Genomic DNA, 15,127 nt, shown 5'->3' on the forward strand with positions numbered 1-15,127 from the left:
AACTTGAGACACAGCATGGGTGAAGACATATTCAAAAATAAAGGCATGCCAGTCCTGATTGACAAGCACCACATGTCTGCTGCCTACCTTGGTCCTCCTGGGTCGTGTCGTTGTAGTTGACCTGCTTTCGGATGCGTTTGCCTTTGCCGAGGTTGCGTGCCAGATCCTCCTGCTGCTGCTCGTAGTGATGGCGGAGCAGCTTCTCCCAGTAGTCTGGATCCACGTTCTCCTCCTGCTTGATGATCTCCCGCTCCACCTCCTCCTGCACACGGACACACACAAAGACAAATAGCGATGATGTTAAATATGAAATGAAGATGCAATTGTTATATGTTCTTCTTCCACCTTATGCGCTAATAATTCATTGTCTAATTATGTTTGTTTTAATGTGCCATGAAGTTACAAGGCTCAGGTACAAAAGCAAAGTTTATTTTAAATTGAGTAATCTTGTTCTTTAAAGTTCGTCGTGCAGCAGAATCTAACAAATAAAGTCAAACAACCATCTCATGAGATCTCTAGGCTGCTTTTTATTTGTGCGACTGCAGATATCATCAGGCTGAAAAACATTTCTATATTCTCACCTCTCCATCCTCTTCCTTCACCACATACTGAGCCACCTTGAAGGAGCTCAGGTACTCGTTCATGTTCTGGATCTCAGTGTCTTCAGTGGCGTCCTGGCTACGGTCCAACAGCTTCGAGATAGCGTCATCATCGTAGTGAATCACGTTGCCCTCCTCACCCTCCTTGTTGTCACCTGTTGAAGAGAGTCGATGACTAACAGACAACAAAAATGCAATTGTCCCGGTCTAAAGCTTTGACCTTTGAAAATAAGGATTTGACTAAAAGGAGAACTTTTACATGACTGGACAACCAACATTAATATGGACTCCCTGACATTTTGTGTTTTGGTCACTTGTTTTCAAGCCTGTCAGAGCCTTTTCTGAGATAAACAAACAGTCTCCAGTTTTGCTTTGTGACTCAGTGGCTTTTTGGGGAAATGTGAATCTGCCAGAGTATTTTATAGCATTAGACAAGAATATTTTTAAGAGACGAAACTCGCTGCGAATTAGCACAAGTTTCAGCACAGAAAGAGCAAGAGAAAACACAGTTTCTCAAGGACTGATTACTCATCGGGTCTACCAAGCTTAGGCGCCCCTATGGCCTTCAACTGTAAACTGTCACTCAAACTAACACATACCGACCAGGGGGGGACTTAAAATGACCACAAAGTGCTGCAATGGAAGTGCAAAGAGAACAAAATATCTACAAAAAAGGGCAAAACTTCAAAGCAATACAAAATGGCCAAAAAAATACACAAAATGACCTCAAAGACACATCAAATGACTACAGAGAAATAAAAATGGCCCAAAAAGGCACAAAATGACCTTGAAGAGACACAAATGACTAGAAAATACAAAAATGACCAAATATACCTCAAAAACACACAAAATGACCTCAAAGAGACACAAATGCTAGAAAATACTAAAAGCAACCAAATATCCAAAAAAGTGAACAAAATGACCCAAAACAGACACAAAATGACCTAAAAAAAAACCACCAAATGACTAAAAAGAAACTAAAACAACCATAAAAAGGTCTGATAAGGTTTTTTTGCATCACTGTGCCCTCATGATGTCTCATGATGTGGCCATGCCAACCTGCATTTAAAAGGGTCAATGAAAACGTATTATTTGGAAACACAAGAAATAACGAAACCTCCAGCTGTGACATTTAATGATGATATAGTAGTTTAAAGCTCAATTTAAAGTGAGAACAAATGTCCTGATTGAGTGCAGAAAGGGTATCATATCAAAATCTGTACCGTATTGTTTGAGCTAGAGGACCATGTGGTGCGTAGACATACCCATAGTTCGTGCTGCTTCCATTTCATCTTTGAAAAGCTCCTCCGTGCCAAACTTTAGGATATCGTCCAGTTCTTGTTTGGACATGGAGCCAGTTTTGGAGCCCAGGCCGGGCCGCACCACCAGGTGGGTCAGCATCATCTTCCTCTTTGCCACCTGAGTGATTCGCTCCTCCACTGAGCCTCGCGTCACGAAACGATAGATCATCACCTTCCTGTTTTGGCCGATACGATGAGCTCTGCTAAAAGCCTATAAGAAGGGAGAGATGGACGGATAGGAAAGTTACTGGGATTACATATAAGTGAGCAGCTGATATTAACAAAAGCTTTCACACAAAATCATTGAAACTGAAAGTCTGAAAAATGCGTACTTGGATGTCATTGTGAGGATTCCAGTCCGAGTCGTAGATGATGACAGTGTCTGCGCTCGCCAGGTTGATGCCAAGACCTCCAGCTCTTGTTGAAAGCAAGAAGCAGAACTGCTGAGCGCCCGGTGCTGTGACAAAAACCAACAGCAGAGAGGCGGTTAGTGTGTGAGAGTGAGTGAAAGCCTTGAAGAAGAGAACAGACGTCCACATGAACTCACACAGACAGATTCTGGATTAACAAACTCACCATTGAAGCGGTCAATGGCCTCCTGCCTGAGGCCTCCAGTAATTCCTCCATCAATACGCTCATATTTATAACCTTCAAACTCCAGAAAATCCTCAAGTAGATCCAACATCTTTGTCATCTGTTAAAAAAAAGGGGAAAACATGGTATTATAATATTATGTAGCAGGGACCAGACCTAATGAAACTCTTGAAATTAAGACTAAAAATCTGCACTCCAAATGGTCTTGGATTCGATGTCTGGGATATTAGCTGATTTACCACCTACAACTGACATTGGCACAGGAATGGCATTTCATGGCCACCAATCAATGAAAGCGATGGCTTCAAGCCCAGACACAATATTTATTCGACTATTACCTGAGAGAAAATGAGAACTCTGTGTCCTTCATCTTTCAGTTTCTTCAGCATTTTTTGAAGCAGCGTCAGTTTTCCTGAGGACTTCACCAGCAGGTTGCCATCATATGAGCCGTTGGGTAATACAGGAGCTTCCTGCAAAGACAAAATCAAACCCAGGCATCAGAGATATCTTAATACTCGGTGAGTGTAATTATTGGCTTCAAGCCACAGTACATTTAAATGTCCAACCAGGAAATTTTTGTCATCTTGTGTCAAAAAAAAAATTGCAATATACATTTCTGCAAACCTCAGGAATGCCTTGCAAATTTCTTTTTTTTTTTTTTTTAATTTTGTGTTCTCTGCCAAATAATACCTTCATTACACTGGTTTTAAAAATGCTGCCTTACCACAGCAGCCACAGGGAACAGGTAGGGATGGTTGCAGCACTTCTTCAGGTCCATCATAATGTTGAGCAGGGACACCTGGTTCCCTCCACCTTTGGAGTTCAGAGCCTCGAAATTCCGCGTCAAAATAAACTTGTAATATTTCCTGCAGGTCAGAGGTCAGACATCAGATTGAATCAAGAGATGAATTTTAAAAAATAGCTCACCACTTTTGGCAAATGAACTCATGAATGAAACTTGATAAAAGGCAGAGAAATGCACAAGAATTAGCATCACATATTCCTGAAGGCTGCGATCAAGTGACGAATGTGTGACGGGAGTTAAGAAAGAAGTCCTCGCACAGAGGGAGGTTATGGTTGTGGATTGGTAAAACAAACATAAAAACGGAGAAAAGCTCAACTTCCAGTCACATCATCTGGGCATGTTAGTCTGATAGATCGATACGTTTGCATGTATTTTAAAAGTCCAGTTTAGTCGGACTAACACAATAATTCGATTTTTCTAACATAACGTAAACATGCTGCACGTCAGCTCTCGTTACAATGACTTCTTTGTATCACAGTAACTTACTTCTGCATGGGGCTGAGCTCCACTCGCACAATCAACTCTGTCTTTGCAGGCATGTTCTTGAAGACGTCGGCTTTCAGCCTTCTGAGCATATGAGGGCCGAGCAGGTCGTGCAGCTTCTTGATCTGGTCCTCCTTAGAGATATCAGCAAACTCCTCCAGGAAGCCATCCAGGTTACTGCACAGATGTAACAAAGAAGATTTTTTAAAAAAGTGAAATTTAGCCACAGAGAAAAGACAACCTCCTGCTTCTTAAGTTTTGTTAACGACATTTTAATAATTCAAAGTATAAATTCAAGACACACAAGATCTGTCTATCCATCAATCCCAGAAGGGGATGTATGTGACGCACCAGCTTGAGGACACTGGTAAAAGTGGAGAAGGAAAGAAAGACAGGGGAATGATAAATAGAAGAGAGGAAGACTTACTTGAAGCGCTCGGGGGTGAGGAAGTTAAGCAGGTGGAACAGCTCTTCCAGGTTGTTCTGTAGAGGAGTCCCAGTGAGCAGCAGCTTGTAGTAGATCTTATACCCGTTGAGGATTCTGAAAAACTGGACAGGACGCATTGTACGAGATATCACACACAGTCCTCAAAAAAAGAACAAAATGACGCATGTTAAACTTCCTGGAGGTGAAACTCCCAATTTTACCTCCAAAATCACCTATAAGACATTTCTCGTGTTCTATCAGTCTTTTTTATTTCATGGATATGTTCATGCACAAACATTTCCTGCTCATATCTGCCTGTGTTCCTGCTTCTTTCCTGTTTTTGTGTGTTCCCGATAATATCTATGTTGTTTCTGCGTCAGTGCCAGAAACGCTGTTTTTTTTTACCTTTGATTGGTTGTTCTTCAGTCGGTGGGCCTCGTCTACCACCAGGCAGGCCCATGTGATGGAGCCCAGGATGGCTTGATCTATAGTGATCAGCTCATAGGAGGTCAGCAGCACGTGGAACTTGATGGGAGTGTCTTTCTGCAAGAAGTAAGGTAGCAACAAAATACAACATAATTTCAAGCAATTTAGATGTGAGATCAAATGGTGGAGGAAAAATGAGTTAATACTACATCTACTGCGCTGTTTGCTATGTTATTCTTTAAAATGAAGTGCTAATAATATGTTATGCTCATTTTAAGCTGCAGGAAGCAGTAGTTTTTTTTGTAACTGGAAAGCCAATGTCAGGTAGGATGTTAAAGGCACACTTCACCCAAAATCAAAGATACTTATTTTTCCTATTACCTGTAGTATGAATCTAGATATTCTCGGTGTGAGTTGCTGAGTGTTGGAGATATCAGCCATAGAGATGTCTGCCTTCTCTCCAATAAAACAGGGCAAGATGGCACTCGGCTTGTGGAACTCAAAGTGCCAAAAAATAATTTGGTAAAGTCAACAACATCTCTCCCTAGAAATCATAACCTGGTCACTTCAGATAATCCACAGACCTTGTCGCAAACAGTTTGGTGTTGGAAATATTTACTGCTACATCTACTGCTAACAGTGTTCACATCTTGCCATAGATGTAGGTTGGGGGGACGAACTTGTGCATCTGCCCCCCCATTAAAAACATAAAAGCAGCAGAGAATTGAAAACATTTCTACAAAAAATTGATGCTGAAAAATATACCACACTGCAGAAAAGTAAATGTTTGATGATCAAAATTTCCTGGAGAAAGACCTCAAACTCCCCATTTCAAATGTGTCCTCCTCAATGTTAAAACAAAACCTACGCCCTTTTATCTCGAGGTGTCAGGAGCACGATCCTCTCATCCATTAGTAGTTACATGCTTTCTTCTGTGTGGTGATACGGCTGACGAATGCTGTTTGGTAGAGAAATAGTTCCTACATGAAACTGCTCACAACAAGGTGTGTGGACTATCGTAAGTAACCGGGTCATGATTTCTGGAAAGAGAGTTTTTCAAATGTATTTTTTGTTTGAGCACCACATACCTGAAGGCATATATCTCTATGGCCAATATCTCCAAAACTGAGACCAAAACAATCTAGACTGATAAATATCACAACTGGTAAGATTTGGAGTCAACTGTCCCTTTAATCACCCAAACCTGGCCCTACCTGCAGCACAGATTCACACAAATGTAAGCAAAGTATTTGACAGTATTAAACCTGCAGTCTGTACGAGCGTGAGGTACCTTCATGCGAAACACCTTGCGTCCCTGTTTCACAGCATTGTCTTCAAAGGTGAACTCATTCTCCCTGATGATCGCCCGGCTGTCTTTGTCTCCAGTGTAAGTCACCACGTAGAAATCTGGAGCCCACATCTCAAATTCCCGCTCCCAGTTGATTATAGTGGAGAGGGGCGCACTCACCAAGAACGGCCCCTTCGAGTGACCCTTCGAGAGACGAGGAGGAAAGACGTGACTAAGCAACTCTCACATCACAGGAGGAAGATATATATTCAGTTTTATCATTTACTTTTGTTCTTCTTCATCTGTATTATAAGATTTGGTATTAACAGTGCACCTCTTACGTTGCACTCAGGGATAATAAAATAGGTCAGTCTTGCACCCTCACCTCCTTATAGAGAGAGTAGAGAAACACTATCGTCTGCACCGTCTTTCCGAGGCCCATCTCATCAGCCAGGATGGTGTCAGTGCCCTGCGCCCAGGAGAACCTCAACCAGTTCAGGCCTTCCAGCTGGTACGGGTGCAGCGTTCCCCCGGTGGCGTTAATGTACCACGGCTGGTGTTCAAACTTGATGGTTGGCTGGTGATATGAAAACACAGGAGCATTTTGTCAAGTAGTTACATGCGAAAACGACAGCAATTTACGCGACTTTAAGCCTGATGTAAATAGGAATTATATATACTGTGTAACAATACAAGAACAACTCTTTTATTATGCTAAATCATGATAATTTTTGACTGTAGCAAGCAGCCAACAATAAACAATACAGTCTTTTATTTCTAAAAAAGAAAAAAAAATCTAAGTTAGACTTTATAACAACGATCATTAATACATGATAACTTGTGAGTTTATTAAAGTTATTTAATAGATATTTTACTATAATCAAATAATTATATGATCATAAATAATGTTTACATGTTATTAATGTTAGAAATTATTTTATTTTATTATTGCACTCATTATTAGATTTTATATATTATATTAAGTATTTGTTTATGGTAAATAATTGCTTTGAAAATCCTAAAGAAATTGCTAGTAAAATATTTCTCATATAATTTACAATACATAGATGGATGGTTTTGTAACATACAAACATATAATATTATATTATATTTTATTATAGCATTACTAAAAATCTGTAAACACAATGAGTTCATTGTCTTTTCCTTGTTTGTGAACAGTAAAATAACTATCAATTAAAAATTAATTAACTATCATTTTACTATTTATTAATGATTTATTATAAATTGATACTCAGGTGATTAAGGCAATTCACTGTACTCATGGGACCAAAGTGCAACTTAACGTCCAAACTTACGTCTATGATGGGAGCATCAGGGGGGACCTCCCTCTTTGGATGGTCGTCTTTGAGTTTCTTTCCTTTCCTCACCACCAGGGGGCGTTGGTCCTCCCCCAGTATTTGTTCCCTGGCAAATAATTGCAGCAACATGATGAGCCAAACATCTCAAACAGGGGCATCACAGATAGAGGGCAGGGCAGAGGGGAAACTGCAGCATTTGCCTTGTTTGTTTTTCTGTGTCAGGACTCATTCTGCTCATCCTCAGCCTCATCTCCACACTATTATGGTTCAAATAACATGTTAGTGCTGTTAACCAACCTGTGGTCCCAGTACGAAGCTTTATGACCGTCATATTCTGGGACGTCAAAGTCGTCGACCTCCCAAGTGCACTGGTCGTAGGGCAGATCTCTCCACTTGATCAGGTAATGCACATCGCCATCCTTATCAAAGCTGCACAGAAGAGAAAACACAACCAAAGAGAGAAAGAGAGATCAGAGATTTTAGGACTGTATAGCAGTAAAAAGCTAAAGTGGTAGTGAATAACTTTATCTCGTATTTGCCAACACTGTCATGACATCCACACAGAAGTGCATGAGACAGATGTGTAAAAAACCCTATTCCTTCAGCTCCTCATAGAGCTTCTCATGGCATTTGCAAGAATCTACTGCTGCTGAGGGAAACTTAGTCTCGTACGACTATACATCCATCTAATCAGATTTGGCTGTTCAACATGAATATTCTACTATTCATTCCTATTTTTCCATAAAAGTTTGAATGAATTTCAGCAGGATGTTCATCTTGAGTGCAAGGTTCACGTTACGTAGTAAGCAAACCAAGTTAAAGCTCTGAGCTAACGCAGGCTGACTACGCTAATATCAGACAAAAGCAGGAGACTGTATCGTTTTAAGTTGCTGTGAGCTGTAAATACACAAGTTATATGCAGAAGGCAGAGAATAATGTTATTGTAAAACCTGTTCGGGCTAAACGTCCTCCGTGCAGCTGCCTTCGCCTCACTCAGTATAACCCTGGGTCCGGGTCCACAGCTGCCTGTACTGGAGAGCAGCGTGAAAGCAAGGAGCCATCTCTCTGCAGCTAAATTTGGGGACTAGAAGTCCCCAGAAGTAAACTGCACACTGACTGACAAAAAAAACAACAACTGCTCAACTTGAAGAATCTCAGTCGACGGAGGGGCATCTGACTGATGATGTGAATCTTCAACTTCAAGGGAGCCGCCCGATCTCTAACGCAGCTGTCAATCATGTCAATCACTGTTCGTAAATTGTGGTCAAACCTGATCAAATTTGAATCAAGACTCAGCCAGAATAAACTTTCTCATTTCACAACTAAACAGTACACTAAAATATGTTTATGGAAATATTTGAGGTGAGAAAAAGGCAATGCAGTGACAGAATCATGATTCATATTTGATCAGAGCTGCCTTGTTGGACAGTTTGACTGCAGGTCACAAGCAGTGATTGACACAATTGACAGCTCAGTTAGGGACTCCTCGGCTCTGATTGGTTGTTTTCATGTACATTCAATGGATGAGAAGCACTAAAAGGAGGTAGAACATAATTTATTTTACGGATTATCCGTCCAAGGTACAACCATCAGGATATAGAGACAGTTTCAGAAAATATGACCAAAAGTTATCTTTGTAAATGTTACCAACCACAGCTCTTTTTAAAGGGACAAGGTAGATTTATTGACTAATTATTATTTTAAATGATTTAAATATAGATTATTTTATGATTTACAATAATTTAAAATAAAAAAAAATAAATTTATTTTATAATTCATCAATTTATTTATTTGTTAAAGATCATTTGGGACAGGATACATATTAAATAAAAAATCATATTAAAGTAACTTATTGTCCTTCCTGCAATTGCATCTGCAAATGGATGTGGCTGATACTTAAACAGCATCTGCTTATGTGTTCAGAGTTAATCTTATATAGTAAAACTGAGGAATGTACTATACTGAATCTGTCTGATGTATGTGTATGTATACCTGAGAAATAAATGTACTGGTCTGTTCAGAGAGAAAAATGTTCTGTGCTGTACCTCGCTTTACTTTTTGCTTGATTTTAAACCTCTAGCATCTCCATATTCTGAAATATGCTGTGCTGTGAGGAATAATCTCCATCTATAATGTGATAATACAGAGCATATAAAAGCACGATGACACCGAGCATAAACCAAACTGAGCTGCAGCTTACCATCAAGAATCTGAAGTCTGTAAACAACACTGAAATAGTCTATGAGCTCTGATGTGAGAAATAAGACTTTGTGTAACTGTGAGCAGACACCTGTGGTTGAGTATCCGGTGGATAACCATCCACTCTGGTTTGATGCCATAGCGGTAGAAGCGCTCCTCCATCACAGCATACTGGGGGTCTTTGCTCTTCCTCTTCTCGCTGTTGAGCTCCTCCTCTCCGGAGCCGTAGTCGTACGGCGGAGGTTCGTCCATGTCGTTCTTGCGCTGGTAGTTCCGATACATGACGGTATGGTACAGCTCCAACTGCACAACCACAGACAAAACAAAACGATCAACTCTGCTCAGTTTCATTCATCACCACCTCTGGCTTTTTTTTTTACAAGACTGCAACATATCACCTATCCACAGTATTGAGACTAATTTGATTAAGCGACTTTAAGTTCCAGGAGGGATTTAATGAATGGAAGAAGGATACTAAATAAATTAGAAAAGGAAGGACAACTTCTCCAGGGCCAAATCTAAACACAAGCAATTCTTCAGACATCATTAAATTAAATGTCAGCTAGGTTTGAGTGCTCTGAATTGCAAAGTAATTGTGATTGCAGTTTAAAATGGTTAGACGTGGGAAACAATGTGCACTTATATGGCCTTGGCATTTCTTTGACTGACAGCTAAATAGCTAAACGAACATTCATTATCGTTTCATATTAAACTCCGAAACATGGTCAGGTGAAAAAAACCTCTCCTGGCTCGTTGTGTGTGTGCCGCTTTTAGCAGAGAGGAAATGCACTTCAGTTCCCGTGGCCAAAAGAGAGCAGAAATGTTAATTTGAGATTGGACCTACTTCTGTCGTCTCACCTGCAGCTCGCTGACCCAGGAGCAGTGCCAGTACGAAAGGCCAGCCCACTTTACGAAGAACTCCCTCTCTGGGTGGCCCTTGAGCGGAGGCTTGGTCAGTGGATCATTTGGCTTGCCGTCGGGGCCTGCGGGCAGTTCAGCTGGCAACGGGGGCTCTCCCCATGTCCAGTGCAGAATCTTTTGGACCTTACCTTTGAGGGGAGGACACTAAGAAAAAATACAGGAGAGGAAATGTGATAGATGTAGCTCTCTATACCTTGTGTTAAAGCAATAATACACACAAAAAGTTGAAAATAAGGGAGGTTTCAGAGAAGGTAAGGTACCTTAACCCTTTGAAACCTGATCAAATTGGCTTGATTTCCTCCAAAAACATGGCATTGAGCGACAAAAGAAGAAAGGACCCAAAAATTAGCAAGATATTAGTATAAAGTAAGACCATCGCCTGAAAATTAGTTAAAAAAAAAGGCAAACAGAAGTGGAAAAGTGCTTAAAAATTATGATAATTCTAGAACAGAATTTTAAATATGTAATTATGATCATTATAAATATTGTTTATTTCCTACACATTGCTTTTTAAAAAAGAATTTTCTAAATCGACTGATTTCTCTCCGTTTGTGGAACATTTCTTATCAAGTTGCTTATTGCTTTTTCCCCAATGTTTTTGAAATTGATTGCACCAATTTGCTCAGGGTTCAAAGGTTTTTAATACTTGTGAGAGGCGTCCGAAAGCAGCACAAGAAAAGTGATGTCGTTCCAGGTTTCAGGGTTATGGGGTCAACACATGGACCCCTCAGACAGGTCTCCCCTGTAAATTAAGTCTTCGCCTCACTGAGCAACCACCCTCCCTCAGAGTGTTATTTCATATTAATATACAGTGTAATTAGAGCCTTAGGTGGTAACTTTTCTAAAATATCTTTTTGTCATATTTGCCAAAACTGTCACTAAATCAACACAGCAGTACATGATACAGATAAACTGTGAAAAAAAGTGATCGACCTCCTCCTTGTATTTCTTCTAATGGCATTTCCGCACAAGAATGAAAACAACCAATCAGAATCGAGGAGTTTCTCACGCAGCTGTCAATCATGTCAATTACTGCTCGTGAACTGCGGTCAAACTGTCAAACTAGGCAGCGCTGATCAAATATAAATCACGATTCTGTTAATGCACTTCCTGTTTCTGGCCTTAAATGTTTTCAGAAACATATTTTAGCAGAGCTGACCCAAATGCTTCGAGCTTCAATCGTTGCCATGGTAACTGACACTGATGTGGGCATCTGTGGCTCAGAAGAAAGAGCGAGTTGTTCTCTAATTGGAAGGTTGGCGGTTCGATCCCCAGCTACTCTCGTCTGCAAGTGGATGTATTTCTGGGCAAGATACTGAATCCCAAATTGTGGTGGTAGTTCCATCGATGTGTGATTGTGTATGAGTGTATCAAAAATTGAGTAGCAGCTGGCACCTTAAATAGTAGCCTTGGACACCAGTGCGTGGACGTACGTGTGAATGGGTGAACATGACTCGTAGTGCGAAAGCGCTTTGAGAGGCTGAATGACTGAAAAAGCGCTATGCAAGTCCATCCATTTACCAAATCATTGTACAAATGCTTCGTTTTGTTTTGTTTTTCTCCTGCACACTGGTGGAGGAAACTGGACGGAGGTGGTTAGTGTCAGACATGGATGAGGCCAGTATCCTCAGTGCAGTCCATGACACCCGCTTAAAGCAAGTTAATTGGCTGTCTGACGAGGAAAAGGAGCAGATGGTTCACATCTGGTAATGTGGCCGACTTGCAGCATTCACAGTTATTGAAAACTTTCTGAAAGCGCTAATTCCAACCAAAGTAGGGTCGATCTCGGGTGATCAGTTAGCATTTATGACAATGATCACCCTGTCACCCCGATCCCGGGTCCTACTGCGTCCTGCTGAAGGTTTCAATATTTGCAGGTGAATATCATTGAAGTACTGAAGCTCCAAAAATCGTATTCAAAGCAGCCCTATATTTTTAGTGTACGGTTTAGCTGTAAAATGAAGAAGTTGGTCTGGCAGGTGGAAGGTGCCTCATTTCAGCCTGAATGTTTTCAACATAGCAGCCTTGTGACAACTTCCCCATTTTACAGCTAAACAGTGCACTAAAATATGTTTATGAAACATCTGAGGCAAGAAATAAGCAATGCAGTTACAGAATCTTGTTTTGATATGTGACCAACGCCTCCTAATTTGACTGTTTGACCACAGTTCACGAGCAGTGATTGACATAAAAGACTCTTCGGCTCTGATTTATTTATTTCCATCAGCCGAGATGGATTCTAGCAAATGCCATTAGAAGCACTGCGAAGAGCAGGAGGTACAGGATGTTTTTGTCTCATATACTACTGTGCGGATGTAGAAACAATTTCAGCAAATTACACAAAAAGTTATTTTTATAAAAGTTAATTACCCTATCTTTAAAAACATAAACAGGCTAACTGGATACCTCAAACTGCTTGAAATTACTTTTACTACAAAAAAACCCATCAAAATCTGACCTTTCAGTTAATCTGACCCTCTCATTACCTCACAACTGCTTTTTTTTACTAATTATATTTCACACCTCATCATTCATTTATCAGAGACAACACACATGAATTAACATCAATATGATGTAAATCTGTCAAATTTAGCTAAAAGGACTATTTTCACATAAACCTGACACATAAAAAAAGAAGACAAAATCACATCAAAGCTCAAGAGAACAACGCACCAAGAGTGTAAGTATGTACTTATGTTACCATAACTTCCAATATACAGTAAATCACATGCTGTACTTTAACTATAGTCTCTCTTTTAACTGTTTCATCATTATATCGAGTTTTCATCGCACATGTCAGACATTGATAGTTACACGCATATATGTGTGAACGAAAAAATGAAATTTCTGTTATTGTGTTTTGCGTATTACTTTGCCCAGAACACATACGCTTACAAGACACCATAAATTAATACAAGCCTGGAACAGAGAGCATTTCTAAACATCAGAGAGAGTCCAAAAATAGAAAAACTGCTAAAGCATCTTTCACAGTACAATCAATGGTACAAAAAAAATCATAATTCACTGAAACATTTACTGCGTTATACTGGAAATATTTGAATAGATTCTAGTTAAATAATCCATCATGTCTTCTTTTCCAGGCTTTTGGGACAAAGTTAGCAGCAAACTGAAACACCTAAAATTAAACAGCCCTTCCAATTAACTCTCTTAAATCATCATTATATGAACAATAAAAAGAAAAGGGGACACACACATTCCAAAAATCATACACCCATACACACACACACACAAATATATGTACTTTGCAAATGTTATAAAAAAATTAATTTGTTGAAAAGAAAGGAGGGCTCAACAAAAGAAGCTAGACTGCATCTATTTTAACTGTCTTTTTAAACTCACTGTTATGTTTCAGAGTTGCACACTCAAACATGTTATTCATGCACAGTGATGGTAAAACGCTGTTTTTCACGTCTTTAGATAGCGTTTGGAGTGACGTATGAACTCACCATGCAGCGTGGACACAACCACTCCCCGTTGGGTATCTCGGGGAGAGGCGGGTTGAGGCAGTGGATGTGGTAGGAAGATGGGCAGGTGTCACAACACAGCAGCTCTCCTCCATCTTTACACACTCGGCAAAACTCCATGTGGTCGTCCTCTTCCTCGCCTGCTGGCTCCTCCTCCTCTTCCTCCTCATCTTTGGCTTCCCACTGGATGCCCTCTTTCTCCTGAGGGACAAACAAGTGGTGAAAGTTGTCTCTGAGGGTTAAATAGTGCTAAATCAAACTCACACACCTTATTGTTTGTAAAATAAAGATGACCCACATTATTTCTACAAGGACAATTTAAAGGTTGAGTTCTATATTTTTCAGCTTGGACTCTATTTTGCTGTGGTTTTGTTTCTAATTGAATAATGTGAACAATGATTTTTGAAACTGGTCCAGTATTGAGTGAGAGCGCTGCAGCCGTTAGCTGTAAAACAGGCACGTTTGTACCTTAAAACCAACTGAAAGTGCTGTTTTTTGGTCACTGACAGGCTCATTATTATTACAAGTGTCTGACAATTTATGGAAGGTATCCCTACAGAGATAGACTTTTTTGTTAAAGATTAAGATCCTTTGTGTTTAACCACCCCAAAATAACTATTGCCAAACCCACCAGACTATCTAAATAAACAGTAATTTTATCATTGTAAAGCACACTTTATTCAAAGTTGATGGAATCAGCAAAAATCATCTTGGTTTGTCTTTCCACTGTTCAACAATCACCAACTCTGGTTTGGCTTAAAATAACCCTTTTTTCACCCAGACAGATTTGAAAATATGCCGACATTAAACACACTCAAAATCCAATTTTTTAAATGGAGTCTGGTGAGTTTGGTGATAATGATTTCGGGGCTGTTTCTAGTTTAAGAAAAGCATCTTTCTCTTAAATAAAAAGGTCTGTCTCTGAAGGGTCATTTTCATAATGTTTTCACACACTCAGAATAATAATCTGAGCCTGTCAGTGGCAAAAACAAGCACTTTCAGTGATCATATATTGACAGTGCCAACATGGCCCAAGTGTTTTCAGACTTTTGTCTCAAATCTTTGCCTTTGTCTTATAAAATTCTGGATACTTCTATCTATTCGTATTTTTGATGATATGTGTATCTTTTAAGAAAAGCAAAGTCACTATTTGGATGAATTACTCACAAACTGCATATATGAAACCAATAATTTAGGACTGCAGTTTGACTTAATTTGAAGGGGCCAGAAGCCCAAAAGGTTTGGAATCACTGCTGAAAATAAAAAGCTCTTCAGAGGGC

At 39.8% G+C, this 15,127-nt stretch overlaps 1 protein-coding gene across 1 annotated transcript in view; it reads right to left on the minus strand.

Moving 5' to 3' along the window:
- chd5 (chromodomain helicase DNA binding protein 5) overlaps positions 1-15,127 on the minus strand; it is a 57,579-nt gene that overhangs the window by 16,877 nt on the left and 25,575 nt on the right. The window contains 17 exon segments of the mRNA XM_042509444.1: positions 88-262; positions 582-754; positions 1,865-2,111; positions 2,233-2,357; positions 2,477-2,594; positions 2,833-2,964; positions 3,219-3,360; positions 3,786-3,959; positions 4,210-4,331; positions 4,615-4,752; positions 5,927-6,127; positions 6,309-6,500; positions 7,240-7,348; positions 7,540-7,671; positions 9,533-9,744; positions 10,300-10,506; positions 13,830-14,048. Coding sequence (XP_042365378.1) covers positions 88-262; positions 582-754; positions 1,865-2,111; positions 2,233-2,357; positions 2,477-2,594; positions 2,833-2,964; positions 3,219-3,360; positions 3,786-3,959; positions 4,210-4,331; positions 4,615-4,752; positions 5,927-6,127; positions 6,309-6,500; positions 7,240-7,348; positions 7,540-7,671; positions 9,533-9,744; positions 10,300-10,506; positions 13,830-14,048 — 2,818 coding nt within the window.

This window comes from Plectropomus leopardus, chromosome 2 (genome assembly GCF_008729295.1).
Source record: "Plectropomus leopardus isolate mb chromosome 2, YSFRI_Pleo_2.0, whole genome shotgun sequence".
Lineage (NCBI taxonomy): Eukaryota > Metazoa > Chordata > Actinopteri > Perciformes > Serranidae > Plectropomus > Plectropomus leopardus.